The sequence below is a fragment of the Nannobrachium achirus genome, assembly GCF_963921795.1.
Source record: "Nannobrachium achirus genome assembly, chromosome: 11".
NCBI lineage: Eukaryota > Metazoa > Chordata > Actinopteri > Myctophiformes > Myctophidae > Nannobrachium > Nannobrachium achirus.
The window spans coordinates 28,343,570-28,370,098 of record NC_137820.1 but is presented as its reverse complement, the minus strand read 5'-3'; the positions used below and the strand labels follow the sequence as shown (position 1 = coordinate 28,370,098).

Genomic DNA, 26,529 nt, shown 5'->3' with positions numbered 1-26,529 from the left:
GAGGAGAGGCTTTGCCATTCATTTAACAGCACAGTGACTGGCTTGGCCTCCTCTGGGAGCCCTGCAGCCTTTTATCCTCTTACAGCTGGCCCAGCACTCTGCTCCTCTCGTGTCTGTATACCTCATGCTCTGTTCTCCCAATCACCAGCCTATAGCCTCGCTGACTGTCAAGGAGGAAACCTTGTATGTCCAAAACGGTTACTTTTCCAATGGATCCAGTGTGGTTATTGTTAAAGGTAGGCTACGTGATTTCATTTAAGTTTCAGTTTCAGTTTTCATGTAGGTGACATGTGGGGGCCTTCTTCCAATCATGATCAAGTGAGGGCGGGCCTTGGTACGCATAAGGCCCGCCCCCACTCGACCATGATTGGAGGAAGGCCCCACTCTATCCTGATTGGAGGAAAACCTATCTCCTCCACCAAAACTGAAACTGCTTTTATCTCCTCACAGGGGATAAGACTGAGTAGAGTGTTTAGTAAATAGTACAATTCAAACATAGTTATTATTTGAATGAAATGAAATCACGTACCCTACCTTTAAGTCTCTCTTGTTAATACTTTCATTCGTTAAATATACATGCATGAAAACAAAATGGGGTGCTTGGGTGGAGCAGTGGTAGTAACTGCCCGCCACGGCGGAGTCTAGGGGTTCGAATCCATCGAGGGATTCGTTGGTATGGGGCTTTTAAGCCGTGACATCATTTTGTGGTCAGACCTCCAAGCAGATTTATTATCAATATCTGTCCCTCGCTATTTCAACAGATCCGAGACAAAAATAACGACTAAAGTATAATTCTACCACTTTACTTTCAACAACAAAGAGAAGAAAAATTTGTAAATAGTAAATAGTAAAAAGATTCACGGGCGCTGGGGCCTTTTGGCCCCAAAAGTTCTCCTCTGCCTACAAAATGATGTCAGACTTAACAGCCCCATAACAACTAAATCGGGGTACTACTTTTGTTTGACACTGTAGAATGACTAAGTGGGCCATTCATTTACGGGAAAAAAAAACCTGAGTTATGCAGATAGGAGGTTTCTGGCAGCAACGATTAGCATTAACGCGCCTCTTAGCGAGCCACACAGAATGAGCCGCTACAGTGTTCTGGCTCGGATCGCCCAGCCAGGGGCGTCACAAGGGGTAGGAAAGTGGGACTGAGTTACTGGGGCCCAAGGTGGAGGGGCCCTAATAACTTTATCTATTGCGCGGCACCGAGTGCCGCGCTGCGAGCTTGTAGATCTGCTATTTTTGAAAAGTTGTGAAAATGTGTGAAAATCCTTGAATATATGTATTTTTTAAGAGAACATTCCTAACTCAAATTTTGCTTCTGGGGGTCCCTGGAACTAAATATTTTGAGATCGGGTTCCGTGGCCAAATACATATCATCTTGGGGGTCCTTGACATAGGTTTATTGCACACATTTTCACGATTTTTCAAAAATAGCAGATATACAAGCTCACAGCGTGGCACTATTTTTATTTTTCAATAGTTAACATTCATGGGGGGCCCGCAGTGAATCCTTGTACCCAGGGCCCAGAATTTGGTGTGACGCCCCTGCGCCCAGCTAAATCCCAGATCAGGGAGAGGGAGAGAGAGAGAGAGAGAGAGAAGAGAGAGAACAGAACCCCTTCCCCCGAGGTGATGGATGGAGTGTTGGCTGGTCGGGGTGGATGGCTAGAGGATGCTGACCATGGGGGGATTTGGGGAAGTCAAGCGCCGGATTAAGGATGAATGGTGGAGAGGGAATTCCACAGGATCTTAATTGTGGCACCGGTACAGGGACGTGCAGAGAATGTTGCAGGGGCTGAAATTTCTAGAAGGGCTTTTAAGTGAAAATATCAAAAATAGCAGTTGTGAGCTTGGAGGTCGGCTATTTTCGGTAATACCACACTCTACTAAGCATAGTCAAGTCAATACAGGAGATGTGGCGTAACGGCATGGATTTCTACACAGAGAGGGGAATTCTTTCAGCATAAGATGCTGCATTCAAGTTCAGGAGAGTTTGGACAAGGCAAAAGTGTGTGTGTGTGTGTGTGTGTGTGTGTGTGTGTGTGTGTGTGTGTGTGTGTGTGTGTGTGTGTGTGTGTGTGTGTGTGTGTGTGTGTGTGTGTGTGTGTGTGTGTGCGTGCGTGTGCGTGTGCGTGTGTGTGTAGGAAGTATAGTAGAACATGATAAATATTTGTTTTGAGGACCAATTCTCTTGGTCCTCTCAAGAAAAAAAAAAGTTTTTATGGTTGCATTTTCTTTTCGTTTCTTTTTCTTTAAAAATAAAAAAGTACTGTAGGTAGCCTACAGCAGTGTAAAATACATCACACTCAAAGAAACACCATCAATAATAATGAACGCGGTACACAGCACTGTACACCCCCAACAGTGCTGACATACTGTAGTACAGGACGAGAATAAAGAATATTAGGAGAACGCACAGTAAGCATGACAGATAGTGTCCTTGCTGTAATGAACCGATGTTACTTCCCAGTAATTAGCTGTGTGTGTGTGTGTGTGTGTGTGTGTGTGTGTGTGTGTGTGTGTGTGTGTGTATTGTGAATACGTATAAGATCATGTATCTGAGTCTCTGTGAAGATCAAAGCTCGAATCCCCATCCTCATGCACAAATGCATATTGTACATGCAGTACAATTTGTTGAAGCCTATACATAGTCTATGGAGAAGGACTTTGACCAACGAGTGAGTGAGTGAGTGAGTGAGTGAGTGAGTGAGTGAGTGAGTGAGTGAGTGAGTGAGTGAGTGGATATGGATGGATTTATCCAGAAGGATCATGGATGGATATGAATATTTATGGATAGATTGTATGGATATGGAGGAATTTATTGATGGATGGATGGATGGATGGATGGATGATGATTTATATGGAGATCTCTGTATCTGTCTGTGTCCCTGTATGCCCATTATCCTAAAGGAGTTAGCTATGAACAGTGTTGTCAGTAATGCCTTTGTCATTATCCACAATGAAAATGTTTACAGAGATCTATATCTCTCAGTCCCCTTTTATGGGCATATTGGTTCTACTGAAAAATGTTGTTTTGTACAAATGTACATCATGCAAGTACAGTAACGGCAGGGGAAGTAGCTAAGAACGTAGGCAAAGAGCTGAAATATCTGCATGCGAAAGTTGGAGTCTGTAGAACCAACCATGTGCTGTGAGACTTCTTTCATGCGATTCGGGCCAATTCGGCCTCTGCTTCTATTAGTAGTCAGGATCCCCTTTTATGTGCATATTGTTTGGATTGGCGGTTCTACTGAAAAATAAGTACAGAAATGGCAGGGGAAGTAGCTAAGAACGTAGGCAATGCTTTGAACTATCTGCATGCGAAAGTTGGAGTCTGTAGAACCAACCATGTGCTGTGAGACCTCTTTCATGCGATTCGGGCCAATTCGGCCTCGGCTTCAATTAGTAGTCAGGATTATCTCAAATTCTCGAATTAACTTTTATATTGAGCAATCAAATCAAATGATTTTAGTTTCCACGTATTTCTTCTCCAGTTGTTGTTGTTGTAGTGTGACATGTAATTGACATATGTTCCCTCTCTCTCTCTGTCTGTCTTTTTTTGCAGGAGGATGAGCCAATCACGGGGGGAGCACGCGGCAAAGACCACGCCCACATCCGAAGGTTCCTCAGCCAGCAGCACAAGAAGTTGCCGTGGAAACCCGAGGTAAGGCTCCGAGTTCACTAGCGTAACGTTGTTTTCACTCCACCTGCTTTTCTTTCACTTCTACTGTATGTCCTTACCTTCATTCATTCCCTACCTTTACATTGTATATTGTTGCTGTCGGGGAGAGATTTTGCCATATTTGATCTTTTTTCACGAATGGATTCCCTATTTTATACATCATAGTATCCCGCACACTGCTCGTGCTCAGCAGCCCAAATTTTCATGATGTACTGTAAATAAAACATGCACTGCTGAGCAGTATGCAGGATTTCTTGTTCATGGAAATAATCTTTTTCATGTTTGTTTTAGTTTTCACTGTCCAACGCACCTGCATCCGAATTAAATGGATGCGAATACTTTATTTACATAGATACTGTACATCATAGTATGATACGCAAAAGTAGCAATGTGAACATCTTTTTGACTAAGACTAAACAACTAAGATTTTGATATTTAGTTGACTAAGACTAGACTAAGACTAAATGATTTCAGATGACTAAAATGGACTAAAACTAAATGGTATGTTATTCAAAAGACTAAGACTAAATCATAATTTGCTGTCAAAATAGCACTGAAGCTCACAATGTGTCACATATCGTCGTTGTCGGGTAGAAACCTTGTATCTCCAAGTTTCAGATTTGCCCTGCTTCCGCATACAAGGCCGTCGCACAAAAGTAGTGAAAACAGCAGATCTACAAGCACACAACGCATCGTGGTGCGAGTAGATCGGCTGTTTTCTGTAGTTTAAATCATTTTTAAAATGATAAAAGCAAAACGAACGGTTTTGGACATACAAGGTTTTTACTCGACAACGACGATATTTTTGCTAAGAGTTTGAAAATGTTTTGGCCTATAGTAACATTCCCAAAATAGGGGTTGAGTAGCGGTTAAGTTTATCTGTGAGTTTTATAAATCATCTCAGTGGATGTGTGTGCACTGTGCATGTGTGTGTGTGTGTGTGTGTGTGTGTGTGTGTGTGTGTGTGTCTGTGCTTGCAAGGCGCGCGTGTTTGTGTGCTTACGTATGTGCCTGTGATTCATGGCATCACCTCGCCAAGGCCGCTCAGAGGCGCCGCACCGCATCCATCAGTTATTAACCTTTGTGGAAATGGTTTTATTAGAGGCTCTTCATCACGCTGCAGATAATTGCCTGGCAGCATAAGCTTTTTGTTGTGAAATATCATTTAGGAGCGGACGACCCCTGCACGTCCCCTCTGTCCCCTCTGTCACGCAGCCCTGCTTTCATGTGTACAATACAAGTCCCTATCGGAGGTCACACACAGGTTCCAGGCAGTGTCTTTTCCAGTGGTGGAAAAAGTACTCACATTTTTTACTTAAAGATGCAGTGCCATGATTTATTTCCCCCCTAAAACATGATTATCAGGTATTATGATTACACTAGGAGTAGGATTTTTTCCAAAAGAGTGTACAGAAAGAGTTACATTTTTATTTGTATGTGGCCACACCCACCAGTTCATTACGTATGCCTGGTTGTTTAGGTGGGTGGTGACCCAGCTGAAGTTAGCCACACCCACAGTGTTGGGTGAATGGTAAAAGGGGAGGGGATGATTATATGATGTCATCTAATCACTGTTTTTGGATCGGCACTTTTGACCCACAAGGTGTCAGCCTCCAGGAAGAAATACAAAGTACAAAGGGAATACATAATTGTTCATAACATCCACACCAGGTGGTCTAATGAAGTACTGTCAACCTCATAGACACATGAAAACCAGAAAAAGAACAAAACTATGGCACCACCTCTTTAAAGGGGTACTGTCACCTAAATGGGTACTGTCACCTTAACTCATTTACTGTCTTTTAAACATCGACTGAAGGGGTTAACTGCCGCGTCGTCCTTAACTTTTAACGCGGGGACGTGCGTGCACAGATGGTGCGCGATGTCACGGATCATGTACCAGGCGTGTGTAGAACCGATCACAGCTTTCAAATAAATAACAAATCTGATTGAAAAAAGACCTCTCCAGCGCTGAGCTCCGTCTGCAACTGTTTACACGGAAGCTAACGGTAGCTGCGCCATGGTCCCGCCCCCCACCGGATACGGAAGTCATATCCGGCGCAGACCGGAAATGCGACCGGAGGCACTTCCGGTCGGGCGATTAGACACCGATCTCCGATAAAACAGCGATTTGTTTTATAGCGATTAAAGGACATTAAAGTCTCTGGACTATCGGGACCGGCAGAGAGGTACATAGGGATTTTAACGGGACTATCGGGGGAGGCAGTAAATGAGTTAAGACTTACTTACTTACTCCTCTTCGTCCCCAATGGGACATAAGGCTTCAATGAGCGATCTCCATTGCATTCGATCCCTGGCAGCATGTTGAGCCTCTCCCCATGACAGGTTCATCTGTTGCAGCTCCTGTGTCACAGTCCTGCGCCAGGTGGTCTTAGGCCTCCCAGGTTTTCTTTTGCCTGGTGGGGTCCATCTTAAGGCCACCTTTGTGATGTGGTCCTGCTCCATTCTCAGTACATGTCCAAGCCATCTCAGGCGCCTGTGCGTTATCTCCTTGGTGATATTCCGATAAATGAGTTAAGAAGTCATCTTAAAATATAAGTTAACATTTTTATGATGTCATTGTGGGAATGCGCAATTATAAGCCAATCAAATTAATTCACTGTACTTAAACTACTTACTGTACTGGTCAGCTGTTGTTTGGGGGCGAGGGGCAGATTGCACTGTGACATGAGTTTCAGACCGTTTTCAGAGAGACCATGTGACCTACTTTATCATACTATTGTAATTTTGGGGCGTGTCAGTGGGCCTTTAACACAACTCGTGCCTCTTAATCTGAAGGTTGCTTGTTGCCTTGGTGCCGCGCCGTTTCCTCCGTCGGCCGCCGCTATTATTTTGAAGGGCTCACTTGACGGCAACGATTACGTCATCTAGTCACATGACAGTGTGAGCCGAGAAGAGAAACATGGCTGCGCCCTGCCGTGTGTATTGTTTACATCAGATCTGGTGCAAAATGGCTCAAAATGGCTCTTTTGGATTAAATGAAGTCTCTTTATGGGCCTCTCCATTGACTTAACATGGAGGAGCTTCACTTCGCGTGCACGCCCAACGTGCGTTTTAAACAAATCGCGGACATTACCGATGCGGCCGCGACCGGAGCGACATTATGTAAGTATTAATACATTTACTGTAAATACAGTAAGATTGACGGTGAGCGCTGTCAACGGCGTCATGTAGTCACCGATTTGAATGACGGTGAGGATCGTCTACAGCAGCAGAACAGTTAAGTAAAATTATCAATGCAATACAAGTGGAAGTCCTGAATTCTAAATGTTATTGAGTAAAAGTACAAAAGTATTGGTATCAAAATGTACTTGAAGTACCAAAGTAGAAAGTACCCACTAGAATGTCCCATTTCACAAGTTTTCAAATGTATAAAATGCCAAAATGTACTGTATGTGGGTCAGTGACGTGACGCCCCAAAAAATGTGTTTTTAAAAAAACTTTAAATTGCAGGCATAAAAGTTATTTACTTTTGTTCTACTCACTCTCAACCTTATGGAAATACATTTTGTTTTTAGATATTTTATTGGAATCAGACTTTATTCAGCAGTTTGTTGTACTTGTGCCTAAAATCGTCATATGGTGTGACATGAAAATAATTGTTCATAAAATGAAAATGGAGTACATCTTTCTTAAGTTACTCACTTTATCAAAGTCCTTTATCATAACTAACCAGTGATCCACTATAGTTTTTTGAAAATTAATTATATCTGTATATTTTTTTCATAATCGACACTCTGTGTGAGGCCCATGTTCATGATCTTACAACATATTTTAAACGTATTCTGTCAAAACTTTCTCTAAAATTACACAAATATTTGTGACTCTTCCTGATAATATTCTCTATGTAATCCATAAACATTTTTTTGGTTTAATCATTAACTCATTTAGTGCCACCCCTTTCACCACTAGAGGGCGCCCAGTGGCCAGAGAAAATCCCATAGAGATATGCTGGTATATGCAGAAGCGCTGCAGCCATGACTTGCCTGAACACTTTCCTTTGTGCATGACTGCATGTACAGGAAGAGGATGAAGTTAGCTTGAAGTTAGCTATTGGCTACCAAGCATTTTAGAAGCCTTATTTTCGTCAACTTAGCCATGATTAAACCTTGCACACCTCATGCATGGGAAAAAAACAGAGAAGAATGAGCTCTGAAAAATCCAATGCAATCCAGAGTGGATTTGTGCAGTTTGTTCACAGCTTTCAAACAAAAAAATCCGATTGGAAATCCGTTCAGGCATTCTTGAGATAATCGCCCTTATGTTTTACATGTAATGTAAACAAAAATGGCTGCCCTGTATGTTAGATGGGGTTGTATGGGGGTGGAACATGCAAAATCGCGATTGAAATCATGTTCACCAGATTTGATGGGGTCCAAAAAAAAAAAAAAAAAATTCAAAAAATTTTTTTTCAAAAAAAAAAAAAAATTTTTTTTTTTTTTTTTTTTTTTTTTTTTATATCCCGAACTTGTTCGGGATAGGCACCCTGTGATACGATCATATATCCCGAACTAATTCGGGATAGGCACTCAATGAGTTAATAAAGGTATGATTTCTCACTATTTGGAATGTCACACCAAATGATTTAGTGTCACACCGTATGATCATATCTTCATGTGTCAAAGCAAACTGTGTTTTAACCTACCTATTAGTGAGTACTGAACTGAACTACTGATTGATTAAACAATTACCCAGGATAACATGGCCTTAATATTTCTGAACAGGATATTATTGTAGGGCTTTAACATGGGATAAGAAAGAATTGTAGTAGTAGATGGATGATGAGGATGTGCACAGGAATGCTACGCACACCTAAGTCTTCTGCCGGCCCACGGCAGAAGGATCCTAAAGGGACAATAAGGTGCATAGCCACACTTGGAGCCAAGGCATTGAAGGCAACATTTTATTAACACCAATTAGTGGAAACAGAACTCAGCATTCAGGTAAATTGCTTTTTTCCGAAGTCTCCTGAACTTGAACACAGCATTTTGTGTTGAACAAATGTAATTAGGAATCATGACATTACACCACATCTCCACTAGCTAAAGAGTGCTGGGTTGCGCAACTCCGAAAATAGCTGATCTACAAGCTCTCGCAGCACAACGTGTTGAGAGCTTGTAGATCAGCTATTTTCGCTAGTTTTGTCTCGGGTCCTACCTTAACACTGTCCACTGTCCAGTCCAGTGAGTGAAAGTACAAAAGTATTAGATCAGATTAGATTATACATTTAGACTGTATTGTACATCAGCCAGTCGTATTTGGTGAGGGTAGCAAACCGGCTGCCTTGTTGCGGTTCTGCTATGCCACAGACAACCTCCTGCTCTTCGTAGAAAATGCAGTCTCGCCCCTTTGGCTCCTCTCTCCTTGCTGGGTCATTGTTTAGTTTCTCCCTGTACTTTCTCGTTCTCTCAGCACTTGTCATTTTTAGATTGAAACAATATGTTAAGGTTTCTGTGAAGGGGTTTCTGCTCTGTCTGATGAATTTGAAGTATCACTGAATGAAGCTAAATTACATTTTATGTAAAAATGTTTAAAACAAATGTTTAAATGTACAAAAGAAACATGGAACTTTGTTATTTGTTGTTATATCTGTAGTTAAATACAGTATAAATCATATGGTGTGACAGTCAAGTCATATGGTGTGACAAGCAGACATGTCACACCATATGATTAAGTGTCACACCATATTACTGTTTTCTCCATTTAGGTTTACCTTGAGGCTACTATGTACACATTAGCATGCTAACAGCATGCTAGCTATAACAAAGCAGCCTAGATCTACATGGAAATATGACCAAAACTTCAAATAACTTAAGCTTTTTTTAAAGAAAAGGTGTCACACCAAAAGACATCCAGAATGGTGAGTTTGTCAACGTTTCAACAAGATGGCATTTCATGAAAATGTTAAAATCATAACTCACCTCAGACACCTGTCTTGCAGTTGTGCTGGGAGTGCTGAATAGCCTTACAGAAGAAGGACCTCTCTAGCCAATAGGTGTCCAAATAATTGCCTGTTTAATTTTTCCAAACTAGTGTCACACCAAATGATTTTGGGTTGGGGGACAAAATGTTTTTGATCAGAAATGACTGAAAACATTATGCTTTGACTTTGAAAAGATATAGGCTCAAAATAGACATTTTTTTTTAGCCTAAATTCATTTTCAAATGATTTTTAGCAATTATTTTTCTTAGTTTTATTCAAGTTCCCACTTTGAGAAACAAGGTCAGGACAGTCACACCATATGAGTTTTGCCATGTTTGGTTGAAGATTCTGAAGAAATGAGGAATGAAATGTTTTAATCTTGAGTAAGTTCACATAAAGCTTAATGTCCTGCACAATATTCAGAAGGTTTTTGACAAATATATTTTTTATTTATACATGTTTGACACCGAGGACAGCGAAAACGTTACGTCACGTCACCCACCCATATACTGTAGGGCTGAACCTACAAAGTAACTAGTATCTAAGTTTTCAAATAAATGTAGTGTAGAGTAAAAGTACAGTATTTAACGCCTTTCAGAGTAATTCATTTTCAATGAGAGGCGGGTGATTATTTGGGACGCGCGGAGAAGTTGAGGGGTGGCGAGGCGAGCAGGCGCGGTCCTGTGAAATTCTGGCATGCATGCTCATTCATGCACATGCTCGCGGGCGGCAAGAGCTGGATTTTGGTCAACTTTGTGATTGTGAAATACCGCCCGGTGTTTACTCGCGGAGCGAGTGTGTTTGTTTCTCCACCATGGTGCGATGCCTGCTGATCCAAGCCAGAAAGCCTGCGGAAACCGCTGTTTGTCTGTATAGGGCGCTTTAGTCTCTCAAATGTACAGTACAGTAAAAGTCCTCTAGTCAAAACAATTTACTTGAGTAAAAGTACAAAAGTAGTGGCATCAAGATTTTAGATGAGATGTCTTTATTATCCGCAAGGGAAAATGTTTTTTCTTACATACGTTCATTCAAGACGATACATAATATACAAATACAAATAAAACACCCAGCTAAGTGCTTCAATTCTATAAAAGGACAAACAATTCTAAATTTAAAAGGGTCTTTAAAATAAAGCAAAGTCCTCTCTCAACACTTTTGGAACACTGAAAGTTTATTATACATTTAAGTCTTTTTTTTATGCGCCACAGTGCGCAAGCTTGTATACAGTAAGCATTTTAATGCTTGAAGTATAGAATATAGGTTTTTTATTATAGTATGTAGTGCAGTAGAAGGACAACACTCTAGTAAAGAAAAAAATAACTCAAAATTGTACTTAAAAACAGTACTTGAGTTAATAGTACTTCCCACCTAGTATCAGGGTCTCTCTCTCCCCCTCTCCCCCCCCCCCCTCTCTCTCTCTCTCTCTCTCTCTCTCTCTCTGTCTCTCTAAGTTATCAGTCACAGTAGTAGTGTGAACGTGCCTGGCACGTTCACACTACTACTGTGACTGATAACTTAGAGAGACGAGAATATTATTATTATTATTATGTGTGCGGATGATAATCTTTCCTCCCATGAGCATTAAAGGAGCCTATGACCTGCACATACAGCTCCATGCCATCATTCACATGTTTCACCTCAGCTGCTCATGTAGTTCATTCACACACACAGACGCACGCACGCACGCACGCACGCACACACACACACACACACACACACACACACACACACACACACACACACACACACACACACACACACACACACACACACACACACACACACACACACACACACACACACACACCCACCCTCACACACACACACACACACACACACCCACCCTCACACACACACACACAAGCACACTCTCTGGGAACAGTAGACATGGCAATTTAAACGGAGGATCTGAGATAAGCGAAGTGCTAGAATTGAAACCTGCACTTAAGAGTTTAATTAGATAAAGTGTTTGTGTGTCAGTTTGTGCATGTGCGTGCGTGTGTACATGCATACATGCGTGCGTGTGTATCTAAGATGCACTTGAAGGGTAGTTTTGGTGATTCATTAGTTGTTTCCTGGCTTATGGTTACTCTTATGTTAATAACATGCCTGTTTGACTACAGTACAGTATATTGTTGCTGTCTGACAGAAACCTCTTATCTCCATATTCTAACTTATTGTGTTTTAGTAAACGAACGCCCTACTTGGCGGATCTACAAGCTGGAAATGCAGTGGCAGTGCGGAGCGATGCGTTTTGAGCTTGTAGATCTGCTACTTGTGCTGTTTTTTTATTTGAATCCTGAAATGTAACAGTTTTGGACATATGAGGTTTCCACTCGACAGAGACGCCATACAGGAGGCTGTCTAACAGATGTGGGTTAGTGTTACAGGGCTGCTATACTAGGCCGTAACAGTAAATGCCTGTTTAGAATCTTGTCTACCCGAGGGCATAATGGCCCTGCGTCACCTAGACATCTGTCCCTGTGGTACAGTAGAGCAATTAACACCAGAAATGATTCCTATATCCAACCTCCTGTACGCATCCTAATCCTTCCTAACTGGATGGTATAGGGCAGGCTGTATCGGCAGTGGTGAATCGGATTATGTGGTGGTACTCAGATGTTTTACTTAAAAGGATCCCTGGCTAATACGACAAATATACCTTAATACATTATAATTGTCCTCTACAAATACAATGTAAAATTAAAACACCTTCAATATTTTATTTATTCTAGAAATAGCTAATCTTTCACTCAATAGGGGAAATGCCTGTCGCAGGTTGATGATGTCATAAAACCATGAGTGGTCTATCCCTATGGAATTTATGGCAAGCATGTGCAAAAAAAGCCTCTCTCTCTCACACACACACACACACACACACACACACACACACACACACACACACACACACACACACACATTTGAAATATTGATTTGATGCTCATATTAACCATAGGAAGTATTAAGTTTGTTCTTATTTGCACATGCATGGGATAGATCACACTTGGTTTTATGACATCATCAACCTGCGACAGGCATTTCCCCTATTGAGTGAAAGATTAGCTATTTCTAGAATAAATAAAATATTTAAGGTGTTTTAAATTTTACATTGTAGTTATAGATAGGGATGGGTATCGTTCAACTTTGAATCGATATGATACCTTTTTCGATACCTGGGAATCGATACGATACCCTTTTCGATACCATTTTCGATACTTTTTATTTATTATTATAATTCTTATTTGCTTTTTTCTATGGGCCATTTTTATGTCAAGTAGGCCTAGTAGAGTAGTTGATGTGACTACTACTGTTATGGCTGCTATTGTATAATTAATTCTATTGTTTGTCTACAATAGAATATACACATACGTTTTACAGATAGGCTATTGATACTGTTGAAGTTGTATTATTATTATTATTGTTCAAAAGTATCGAAACGAGGTATCGTTCGTTTTACGTGAACCGATACTCGATAGTATCGACATCATGGATCGATACCATTAAAAGTATCGCAGACGATACCCATCCCTAGTTATAGAGGACAATTATAATGTATTAAGGCATATTTGTCGTATTAGCCAGGCTGGCTAATAGGATCCCTGGCTAAGCCAGGGATCCTTTTAAGTAAAAGTAATACAATATGAAAATACCCCGGTACAAGTAAAAGGCCTGCATTCAAAACATAAGTAAAAGTTAAAAAGTATTGGTATCAAAATATCCTTACTGTACATTTGCCGATTATTATTTTTTTTTTTAAATACTGTAGTTGATGTACAAGCTATTCGTAGCTGAAGTAAATAAGGATTACATGCTTAATGCGTGTTTTGTAGTTTTGTTTACTTTTATAAAGCTAAATCTGTAAAAGTAACTAAAGCTGTCAAATAATTGTAGTGGAGTAAAACAAGCAAAATGTAAGTATTAAAAAAAACTCAAAGTAAAAGTAACACAATAACATCCTTTGTTGCTTTCCACCGCGGGGTAGGTGTGACTCAGAGAATAATCAGAGGGTGTTGTATCCCTTCAGAACAGCTTAGAACAGTGGTTCTCAACCTTTTCAGGCTGTGACCCCCAAAATAATCATATTTTAACTGGGAACCCCTCCCCACCTTGATTTAAGAGTTGAGGCATTACATTTTGTTTAACAAGGTTCTATTTTTTCACAATTTCTGTCTCTAATATTTGACAATTTGGCCAATGTTTAATTACTACTTTTAGAGGTATTAAAATTCCTTACATACATCCGACTCACCGACTGTCACCCGCTGTTGCGCGCTGTTAAAACGCACTGTTAGAGGTAACAGTGAGGTGAAACTCTTTATGCAGTTTCACGTTTGCAGCTCGATGAGCAAAAGAAAGGAATTGGCAGTAAGGAATGGAAAACAAAATGTTTAAAATCCAATCTAAAGACTGACCTTTTTCCTCTTGCCTTCGACACAGTTTGAGGTCACTGTTTGTTGTTGTTTTCTGTGTTTTCCCTCTTTGTTATTGACTTTATTAATGCTTTGAAAATGGTCTATTTGCTGCTATTGGTCTTCTGGAAAGCACTTTGGGTCAACTGCTGTTGTGTGGAGAGAGGGCGAGATCATTTAGCGACCTACTACTGGGTTGCAACCTGGTCGGTAGTTTTCACCGACTGGGTCGCTAAATCTACCGACTGGGTCGCTAAATATACCGACTGGGTTGCTAAATCTACCGACTGGGTCGCTAAATTTACCGACTGGGTTGCTAAATCTACCGACTGGGTCGCTAAATTTACCGACTGGGTCGCTAAATCTACCGACTGGGTTGCTTAATTTACCGACTGGGTCGCTAAATCTACCGACTGGGTCGCTAAATCTACCGACTGGGTCGCAAAATCTACCGACTGGGTCGCTAAATCTACCGACAGGGTCGCTTATCCACCGACCGGGCTGCTAACCCTAACCATAACCCTAACCCTAACCCTAACCCTAACCGTCGGTAGATTTAGCGACCCAGTCGGTAGATTTAGCAACCCAGTCGGTGATTTAGCGACCCAGTCGGTAGATTTAGCGACCCAGTCGGTGATTTAGCAACCCAGTCGGTAGATTTAGCGACCCAGTCGGTAGATTTATTAGCAACCCAGTCGGTAGATTTAGCAACCCAGTCGGTAGATTTAGCGACCAGTCGGTAGATTTAGCAACCCAGTCGGTGATTTAGCAACCCAGTCGGTAGATTTAGCGACCCAGTCGGTAGATTTAGCGACCCAGTCGGTAGATTTAGCAACCCAGTCGGTAGATTTAGCAACCCAGTCGGTGGATTTAGCGACCCAGTCGGTAGATTTAGCGACCCAGTCGGTGGATTTAGCGACCCAGTCGGTGAAAACTACCGACCAGGTTGCAACCCAGTTGTAGGTCGCTAAATGATCTCGCTCCTACTGGTTGTGTGTACGTGCTATATAGGTAAAGTAAAGTCCACTTGACTTGACTAGCTATCGGTATCACAAGAAAAACACATTCAGGGTTTTCGAGAAAATAAATAAATATTCATATTAAAATATAAAAATCTTGGTGTTTTGCCAGTTATTTGTTGGCCCACTTGCAATTCAATTCAAATGAGCTTTATTGGCATGAGAAAACATACGTTTGCATTGCCAAAGCAAGTGTCAAAATTGAATAGAAAAACTGTTGAAAATGGGGAACCTACTGTATATACAGTTGGAGGGTGTACAGCATTGTGTAAACAGAACTATGTCACATTGCGTCTTTGTGTACTATACAGGGTATTTAAAGCTTTTTGTATCAAATAGCAGCAAACTTTTGCAGTCACTTTTGGACAAATAGCAGCATTTGTTTTTTTCTCAAAACTAATTAAACAGTATACAAAGAAAAGCCTCTGATCGAAAATGCGTTTTAAAGGTAGCAGCTCTGTTTATACAGTACTTGCAATATCCTCACAGCCCCACCAGGCGCCCAGGCCCATATAGGTTGTGAATGGCTATTATAATGTGTTTCAGCAGTCATTCCAGGCAGGTGGAATACATTACAAGGACAGTGATAACAACAACCCACACTGGTTCTCCTGCACAGGCTGATCTAGTTATTATTCCGTGTTCCTTTCACCTCAACAACAACGCAATGCTAATTCCTTCTCTGGCTGTCCAACAATGCAGCTTATACAACCTGCATACATTAAAGAAAGAAGAAATATTGTTTATCCAAAGTTATGCGAATGAATACATGTTTAAAATAAAGAGCACGGTGAAGCTCTTACACTATAACATCTTGCATTGTTCTGTTTTGCTTGCAGTGCCTGAAGCAACAGAGTGATCATCTATTGACTATTCCCATAGTAAAATCCCAGTACCAATCTAACTCCAAAGAGTTTGGAGTCAAATGTATAGTGTAAAGCCCCCTTTACACTACGAGGTGGAACCAGAACTTTCCAGAACTTGAACATATTTGTTTGGCTCCCGGTTTCAGACGAGGTTCGGGGTACCTTTTTTAGGTCCTGCTCTTGAGGTAGTTCTAAACTTGAGTTCTGGGAACCTATGGGGTTTTTGGGACCTTCCGGGTTACTGTATGTCTGGTTATATGGAAACGTAAGCTGAACTTGGTCCCGGAACGTCACAGGTTCTTGGAAGTTCTTGGTTCCGGAAAGTTCTCGTTCTAGTTCTGGTTCGGCCCTGTAGTGGAAAAGGGGCTTAATATGTTTTTGTGTGAAAAGGTTAAAGCTCTACATTTTGATAGTCATCGTTGCTATAGAGTGTTTGTTCAATAACCAGACGCTTTCCCTGTCTCTCCAGCACTTTAATAAACATAAAATACATGTTCAGGTGGCTTGCCAATTTCATCTAATCAGGAGAGAGTACCCATTCATCAGCATTGTAGTGTAGTGTTCCAGTAAAATATTTCTGCTCATTAATTTGTGCCATCATTTTCGCTTCACGTGTTTATTGTGCATCCTGATTGAATAAAATGTATATCCCGACCTGAACATTTATCTTCTGTTCACTAAAACAGTGGTTCTCAACCTTTTCAGGCCGCAACCCCCAAAATAATCATTTTTTAACTGGGGACCCCCCACCCTGATGAGCACTAAGAGTTGAGGCATTACATTTTGTATAACACGGTTCTATTATGCTCACAACGCCTCGCAACGCGAGGCGTTGTGAGCATGTAGATCGGCTATTTTCAAAATTTCTGCCTCTAATATTTGACAACTTGGACAGTGTTTAATTTGTCATTTTAGAAGTATTAAAAAGTCCTTACATTGTCACTTTAGAAATGTGCATATACCCTCTATACACTTAAACTTTATGTTGGTTTTACTATTGAGTGAGAAAACAATGTTGCACATTAAGTTAATCATCTGGGGACCCCCCAAAATAATTTGGGGGGTCCCGACCCATAGGTTTAGAACCACTGCACTAAAAGACCTGGAGAGACAGAGAGCAATGGTCATTATCAGAATATAGAGCTCTTTAACACTTATATTAACAACTACTACAACAACAACAACAACAGCACAACACACTTAAGGAGTTGACTGTGCATCTCTAGCATTGACTACGTTGTCTGTGACATCCTCCACATGTGGACGATGTCTCGTTTTCCACGTGCCATCTGGCCTCTTAACATCTGTCGCATGAATATTAAAGAGACGCCGGTCTAAATGTAGACGAGGCTTGTGGCGTAATTGAACACAGGACTGTTTAAGAGTTGAGTTGTCGTCTCTGTCGGGGTGGAAACCTCACATGTCCACGAAAACTGTTACTTTTCAGGAGTCAAATAAAAAATGTGTTTCGATATAGTCGGTGTCGGGTGGAAACCTTGTATCTCCAAGTTTCAAATGTCTATGTTCTTTCGCAAAGTAATGCCCTGCTTCATCATACTAGGCCGTCGCACAAACGTAGTGAAAACAGCAGATCTACAAGCACACAACGCTTCGCGGTGCGAGGCGTTGTGTGCTTGTAGATCGGCTGTTTTCACTAGTTTAAATCATTTTTTAAATGATAAATGCAAAACGAACGGTTTTCACCTGACAACGACGATATACTTTTGATGCTTTTGTGTGACGCTGTTGTGTGATCAAGTAGGGCGTTAATTCGCGACATGACATGATAATAGAGCTGTGATAGGCATCCCGAATCTGACGCATGCATGTGACTGACACAAACAGGGAATGTGTCGGGAGGTCAGATGGAACATGATCGCAGCGGGATACTGCTGTGCCTTTTGTTTGCTGTCGAAGCGGCAACGCTTTTATGAGACTCGTTATGGTTTTCTATTTCATCTCTGTTTCATTGTTTTCAGATGTACCGTCTCCCTGCTGCTATGAATGTTCGTTGCTGTCAGAAACCTCATATCTCCATATTTGAACCTTTTTGTGGGTTTTCTTTCTTCGTAAATTAACATCCTTTTTTAATTTTAATCCTAAAAAGTAACCGTTTTGGATGAACAGTTTGCGAGGTTTCCACCCAACAGAGACGATATGAGATGGCATGCTGGATGTAATCTCTAAAAGGGTTTATTGCCCCAAATTTAATATCTGTTGTTTTGTTTTGGGTCGGGGAAAACTGAAAGCTCCTCAGTGGGAAAATAGATTTTGCAGAATGCCTCCCAACTGCATTGAACAGCAGGTCAGGCGTGACAAACACTAAGATGTGCATGTAAAAATCAACATTTAGTTCTTTCTCTCTTTCTTTCTTTCTTTCTTTCTTTCTTTCTTTCTTTCTTTTCCCCTCTTTCCTTTTCCCTTTCTTTTATTTGTTTTCTCTTTCGACTCAAAGTCCAAAGAGAAAGAACATTCCAAGTCTTCTGTAGATCATTAAGTTATTTCATTCTACTCGACCCCATCACACACACACACATATTTATCTCATAAACTTTGGAACCAGTTAGGCTCAGGAGGTAGAGCTGCCGCTTGGGAACCGGAAAGTTCCCAGTTCGATCCCGGGCTCCACCAGAGTTAGTGTCGAAGTGTCCTTGAGCAAGACACGGAACGCCTATTGCTCCCAGTGAGCAGGGTGGTCCCTGCATGGTTTCTTCTGCCATCGGTGTATGAATATTGGACTTCCATGCTGGGAGACCCGGGTTTGAATCCCGGGCGTTACATTGGTACCGTGACCCGGATCGGCTTTCCCTGTGGGAGGAGGTCAAAAGGTGGGTGTGTGATGTATACAGTACATGTATATTTTTTAAGCTTTTCTTTTTTTTTTGTCTTTTCAAATCTTTGCTTCTGGATCTGGAGTTCCCCTGGCACAAAACATTTTCAGATGGGGGGGAGGGGTTTGGGGGTCCTTGGCACGAAAAGGTTTGAGAACTATTACCTCTGAGCAGGGACGTGCTGGCCATTGGGAAAAGCGGGACAACTCCCGAACGGCCGGTTCATTCCCGGCCGGTCCAGGCCGGTCATTAGCTCTCTCCCAGCCATTTACAATAGGCTTGTGCGCCTATACTGCCAGGAATTTTATTAATTTCCAAGTTAGCTTTAATCTAACCCAACAGGGATCATATTGTTGTAAAATGTAGTACTAGTACTATCCACTAGAGTGTGCCCAACGATAATCTCCTAGAGTCTGGACTAGCGAGTGGACAGCAGTAGACCCATAATGGCGGCGCCCATTGGCGGCCATTATGTCTCCCGGTCCGCCGAACGGGAGCTATAAAACACGATCCGAACGTCGTGCACACGCCATTTACACTCGTTTTTGCTCTTGAGTGACCAATCTGTCAGTCCAGCCATTTTTTTCCGAATGAAAATCGGTCTAGATATGGTAAAGTTTGATAAGAAAAACGTCAACATTCAATGCTGTAAAAAGGCCCATTCTATGTTATGGCCGAACGACTTCCGGGTTACGTCATCGATGATGTCACTTCCTTCGAATATGTAACTTTAGACTAAAATTAAGCTAGAAAGGTCATTTATAGCTCAAAAAATGTCAAAAAAATACCAAAATGATCAGAAAATGATCCCCAAGGCGACGTTTGGCGATCTGGCTGCCTCACCCTCCTCAAAATGGCGATGGAAGGCGATTTGGCTGTGAACTAGTTAAGAAAAAAATAAAAATAAAATGTCGGCGTTCGTTCCATTTTGGGGGCTGGGCGGCCAACAAAGTAAATCGTCACTGACGGGCAGAAAACTCGTATCTCCAAGTTTCAAATGTGTTCATTTTTTCGCAAAGCAAAGCTCTGCTTCATCATGCAAGGCTGTCGAACTAAAGTAGTGAAAACAGCAGATCTACAAGCACACAACGGCGTTGTGTGCTGGAAATGGTTTTGTACATACAAGGTTTCCACCGACAATGACGAAATATAACTCATGTAATTGGCCCAGTGGCTTGTCAATTATTGTCATGATCTGAAATGGCAAATCTTTGAGTAGCAGCAGCGCTATGGAGAGAGATCTCTCTCTATAGCGCGCAATGAGGGCCTCTCCAACTCTTTTTCCCGGGCTGAATCAGGGGCCCAACACGTCCCTGCCTCTGAGTGCATCTAGAAAAGGCTACAAACGAAACCAACAACTCAAGACAAGCCTCCTCTCTCTCTCCCCTCAGTCAGTCACACAGCTGCGTGTCTGTCTGTCTGTCCGCTGCTCTCTGCCCTAATTACCAGCGCTAACTTGATTGCCTGGCAACATGGCAGAGGTTGGGGGGCTTACACTTCACAACAGCCAGGGGGCCGTAGATTTAGACTCAGAGGAGGTAGAGCGCTGCCATATGCTGGCTGCCAACCCACAACCAGAGGTCGGGCAGACAGACAAAGACACACGCGTGCACCAACACACACACACACACACACACACACGCGCACACGCACACGCACACGCACACGTACACGCACGCATACGCACACGCACACATGCACAGACAGAGGTGGTGTAAAGTAACTTACGTTTTGTTTCGTTTATCCGGTACTGTACTTTAAGTGAAGTTTTGAGGAACTTTGACTTCACTTGAGTGTTTCAATTTCTTGATGCTTCATACTAGCGTTGCTGTGGGGCGATGCGACGCGTTGTGAGCTTGTAGATCTGCTATTTTCAAACATTTTGTACTTTTACTTTTGGTACTTTGAATACATTTTGATGCCAATACTTTCATACTTTTATTCAAGTACATTTTGAATTCTGGACTTTTACTCATAACGGAGTACATCTATAGTGCAGTACTGACACTTTTACTGAAGTACAACATGTGAGTACTTTTTCCACCTCTGCTCTGTCACCGCTGGGACCTCAGTCCCTTGTTAGACAGCTGCTGAACATTAGGATCTGATGCACAGGACGCATGGACGTGTCTGTCAAGGACACCGATAGCGGGGACAGAGACAAAGTGAGGGAGACGTCCTACTCTACTGTATACTTATTTTAACAGCAGAGGACACCCAGGGCGTGGAAGAATAAACAGAGTCCTTTGTGACAACGTTGACATTGATGCAGGGATGAACTTTTGAATTGGACTTCTTCGTATATGTCAGAGGGCATGGAGGCTTTTAATTTGAAATCCTATACGGTAAATTTAAAGGACCAGGTCACCTCTGGGACAACCAGATCTTATTTTATTGTCGGCTGAAATACTAAAATATCTAAAAACACAGATTGAACACAAAAAATAACTCAGGATTGTGTTGATCGTGTCCCACACAACAATAAAATAAGATCTGGTTGTCCCAGAGGTGACCTGGTCCTTTAATACAAATATTTTGTGCCAGGGACCCACCCACCCCAGAAGGGTTCTTCAAAAATAGCAGATGTACAAGCTTGCAGCGCGGCACGAAGCGATGTGCTGTGAGCTTGTACATCTGACATTTTTGAATAGCCAACATTTACATTGATAAATGAGTGAGGAGCAATTATATGAAGATGGGTTGAAAATGGGTGAAGTGGTCCTTTAACCCATTAAGACTGTGAACGCATTGTTACGCACTATTACTTTGAACATTATTTTATGCTTTAACTATTAATTTAAATATATACAAGCTCACAGCGCGGCACCGAGTGCCGACCCACCTCTCAAAATATTATGTATCAGGGACCCTCCAGAAGCAAATATTTTAGTTACAAATGTTCATTTAAAAAATATATATATTCAAAGATTTGCTAAAGATTTCATGATTTGTAGATCTTGTAGATCGGCTATTTTTGGCAAATCGTTTTGGAGTGAAAGGTCAAATTCACTAAGTATCGACGATTTAAGTGGTTAAATGTCTGAAAAAACACATTGACACGAATCTAACATAGACTGATGACAGTGCTGTCAAACAAGTCTATGAATCTATCGATTCAATCGTTGAAAATCTGTAGTGGGGGTCCCTGCTTCATTTCCCTGTCAGCTAAGGGGTCCTTGGCCTGAAAACGTTGAAGACCCGTGATAGCTAAAGTATAAAATAATTCCCAGTCTTTAAGATGCCAAGTGGAGTGAGTCATTTAGAGCAGGCAGAGATTACAGTGTACAGACGGATAGACCTGATCACTGATGGCTGACTGACACACTTTGTCTTGACTGACAGCCGTTTGAGAAACACGCTTGAAGGATGAGAATGCTCACAGATGGATTGTGCGCGTGTGTGAGTGTGTGTGCGGCTGCGTACGTGCGTGTGTGTGTGTGTGTGTGTGTGTGTGTGTGTGTGTGTGTGTGTGTGTGTGTGTGTGTGTGTGTGTGTGTGCGTGCGCGTGTGCGTGCGTGCGCTTTGGACAGCCTATTATTTAGCACTCAGGGAGGGAGGTTACTGTGGCATGACAGAAACACAAGACTGAGGGGCGTGCACGTATCACAGCTGGCTCATCACACACACACGCACACATGCACACATGCACATGCACACGCACACGCGCATATGGACTGAAAACACTGGAGGACAAGGAATAAGATCTCGCTCTCTTTTTGTTTCACTCTCTCTCTGTCTCTCTGTCTCTCTCTCTGTCTGTCTCTCTCTGTCTCTCTGTCTCTCTCTCTCTCTCTCTCTCTCTCTCTCCATCACACTATGTGTGTGAGTGCGTGCGTGCGTGCGTGCGTGCGTGCGCGTGTGTGTGTGTAGTGTGTCTAGTGCAGAGAGCAGAGGAGGACTGTAAGCTTGTCTCTCTCATTAGGGCTGACATGATAGACAGCCTGCACTGCTCATTCAACCCACCAAGACCTCGGGCCAATTCTACACAAACACAGTGCTGGAAAGTAACTAAGTACACTTACTGAAGTACTGTAGTACAGAGGCGTTAATTGGGTATGGCAAGCTATGGCAGCTGCCATACCTTGGCTACAGAGGGAAATAATAAACTGTATTTTCTCATTGTGCCTGTGCTTTTTCTGAACTGACGCCACTGCTGTAGTAAAGTACAGTTTTTAGTTAGTTTTACTTTACTTGAGTATTTCCAATTTGTAATACTTTTATTTCTACTCCACTACATCTCGGATTTAAACATTGTACTTTTAATCCATGAAAATTATTTTAAAACTTTACTAGTTACTTTGTTTGTAGATCTTGATTATTATTGCGAAAATATACATTATTATACATATTATTATACATCATCTGCACTCTGGTTATTTTATTACTTCTCACAAAACCGCAGCATTGTCATTATGAGCAACTTTCTGTCAATAAACTGGATGAGAAAAGCGATGATTCTCTTTTCATCATCGCCGAGGCGGTGGTGAAGTGGTTCTTCTGAGGAGCGCTCGTTTGAAATCACTCTGTGTCCTGCATACAGTATGTGGATTCTTGAAACGGGTGATTTAACCCACCCTAGAATTATTGATTGCTTTAACCAGTGAAAAATAGCAGATATACAAGCTCACAGCGCGGCACCGAGTGCCGTGCTGCGAGCTTGTAGATCTGCTATTTTTGAAAAAGTCGTGAAAATGTGTGCCAATCTTTGAATACATGTATTTTCAAAGCGAACGTTTGTAACTCAAATTTTGCTTCTGGGTGGTCCCTGGAACTAAATATTTTGAGATGGGGGTCCGTGGCCAAATACATATAATTGTGGGGGTCCTTCACATGAAAAGGTTTGAGAACCACTGACGCAGTAGTCTCTCAAGAACAGACTAACTGAGCTCCAGTTAAGTGAAAATGACCTTTTTTTTGACGATGGTTAGCCAGATTGCTGACATAGAAACATAGGTTTTTCCAAAAAACCTTAAAAGGATTCAAAAGACACTTATAGAATCGGGTCAAAATTCTAATTTTCATGATTTTTCAAAAATAGCAGATCTACAAGCTTGCAGTGTGGTACTCGGTGCCACGCTGCGAGCAGATCTACAAGCTCACAACGCCTCGCAGCGCAAGGCGTTGTGAGCTTGAAGATCTGCTATTTTTGGCTACAGTTCTCAGAATATGGACGCTAGGGTTCAAGTGGTTAATATAAAAAAGGAGAAAAAAAAGTTTCTATCACTCAAAGATTTGGAGGACCCCCTATAGTAACTCTGGGGACCCCGTAGGGGTCCCGGACCCCCTGTTGAAGACCCCTGAGTTAGTCTACACCATAGCTTACAGCTAAGAGCAAGTGTCAAGAGCCATTTGATCATTAATTTGAATCAGCTGTGTGGAGATGCTGTAGGGAAAGTATGTTTCTGTCAGGTTGTGTTCCCACATTATTGTTGACTGACACCGATCACTCAAATTGAATTGACTGACGACAGGAAGGCCTCATTGGACACTGGAAACTCGACAATCATGCCTGGGTGGGAAGAACAATCGAGGGGTCTTTCCATTCCACGCTATCAATGGAAGAGACGGTGCCCACCATAGCCTATTCCTCAGACACCTTTCAAAACGAATGTGAAAGAAAGAAAACGTTGGCAGAGAGAATAATAATTGCTGCGTTGAGCTCTTGCCTCAGAGCTTTCCAGTCGATCTTTATTGACAACCAAGAACGGACAGCATGCAGGAGCCTGGCAGGCACATACATAGTGTGAGCAGCAAGGTCATAGTGATCTTTATGATTGGTCTTTATGACCAGTGAACTGTATACAGTACACTACACTGTGACCCCATAAATGGTGAACTTTGGCTTTACATTGTGGATGATTTACTTGTACAACATCAACCACTGGAACCCCAGCATCCATATTCTGGCAGGAACATTATAGCCCAAAAGAATTACAGATCTACAAGCTCACAGCGCATTGTGATGCGTCTGTTGAGTACAGTTGTACATAAGCTGGTTTCTCTTAAGATAGGCGGATTACATTTTTGTGTGTGTATGTTGTTCATATAACAAAAGTTAAAACAAAGTTAAAACCAATGCAAACCAATCACTACTGTGGGGACAGAAACCTTGTATCTCCATATTGTCTGGATGTCTGAAATTTACTTGAGTAAAAGTACAGAAGTATTGGTATCAAAATGTACTTTAAGTGCCAAAAGTAGAAAGTACTCATGATTCAGAAGGTCCCGTTTCACACGTTTCAAACGTATAAAATATCTAAAAATCTTCTGAAAATAGCAGATCTACAAGCTCACAATGAGACACATTGTGAGCTATTTTCAAATAGTTGAACTGTATAAAGGGCTGAAGTGTGTATTGTATGTTTTGTGATAATAATCAAAACCTACAAAGTAACTACAGTAGCAACTAAAGTTTTCAAATAAATGTAGTGGAGTAAAAGCACAATATTTGGATCCGATATGTAGCGGAGTAGAAGTAAAAGTATTGAAAATTGGAAACACTCAAGTGAAGTACAAATACCTCCAAATTGTACTTAAAGGGGAATACTACTAATTTTCAACACAGAAGGGGGGGGGGGGGGGTTCTTATTTCCACACAAAAACCCTAAGCCTAAGGTATTTTATAAGTTGAAAATTAGTGGTATGCCCCTTTAAGTACAGTACTTGAGTAAATGTACTTGGTTACTTTACACCACTGCAGTTGGGAGACCTTATTAAAGCTGCTATCTACAGTATAGTGTAGTCCACATGAACCACTCGCCTCTGAGTGTTGCTTCGTCTCTCATTATCTCCACTCATAACAGTATGTTGTTTTATCTCAACATCACACATGTCTGTCTGTCAGAAAGTCTCGCCTAGGGGTCCCGGACCCCCTGTTGAAGACCCTTGGTGTAGACAGAGCATTGCACATTTTGGTGGCAGAGCTCACCAGAGCTCCCTCTGGTGAGCGTGGGCGTTTCTCACTCTATTGAAGTAGCTTGACAGGTACAAGGGCACTGGTTTCCTTGAGTATGTGCAGTGAAGCAGAGGTATACTGTAAAGCACTGGTTCTCAACCTGTGCGTTGGGACCCCCAAGTTATTTTGGGGCGTCCTCAGATGATTAACTTAATGTGAACGTTGTTTTCTCACTCTACAGTAAACAAACCAACATAATGTTTATTTGTAGGATAGAGGGTATCTGCACATTTGTAAAGTGACAATTTAAGGACTTTTTAATACCTCTAAAATGACAAAACATTGGCCAAATTGTCAAATATTAGAGGCAGAAATTATGAAAATAGCCGATCTACCAGGGCTCCAGACTAACTTTTTTCACCTACGTCCCGGGACCGTCCCAAAATACAAATTGAACCGTCCCCAAATGAATGTAATCCGTCCCCCAAAAAAAAAATAATAATAATAATAAATTATTGCAGGTCTATTAGTATTACTATTATAATAATATTTACAATGTTGTTATTATATTGTTGTTGTTGCTGGTGAAATTGGCTTCACAATCCTTTCTATTTTTATACTGTCATTTCTCATTTGTGGCTTGTGGCTAAAAATCTTACCTCAGCCAGTTTGCTGGTGTGATTGTCATATACGGTAAACTAAAGAACCAGTCATGCACGACTGTTGGAGGAATTACGGTAAAACTGGGTTTGTACTTTGTCCGTACGAACGTGTTGCGCGATAATCTACAAGCCTACAACTAGACGCATCCTCGGGGCTTTGAGGGCTTTTAGATCGTCTATATGCTCACCGCACTGCACAACACCGTCGTACTGAA

The 26,529-nt window shown here is 41.7% G+C and overlaps 1 protein-coding gene across 1 annotated transcript in view; it reads left to right on the top strand.

Moving 5' to 3' along the window:
- The window catches only part of b4galnt4a (beta-1,4-N-acetyl-galactosaminyl transferase 4a), a gene marked incomplete at both ends in the record, with an annotated part of 477,817 nt that overhangs the window by 233,679 nt on the left and 217,609 nt on the right, over positions 1 to 26,529 (top strand). The window contains one exon of the mRNA XM_080736977.1: positions 3,572 to 3,670. Coding sequence (XP_080593103.1) covers positions 3,572 to 3,670 — 99 coding nt within the window. The remainder of the gene's footprint in view (positions 1 to 3,571; positions 3,671 to 26,529) is intronic.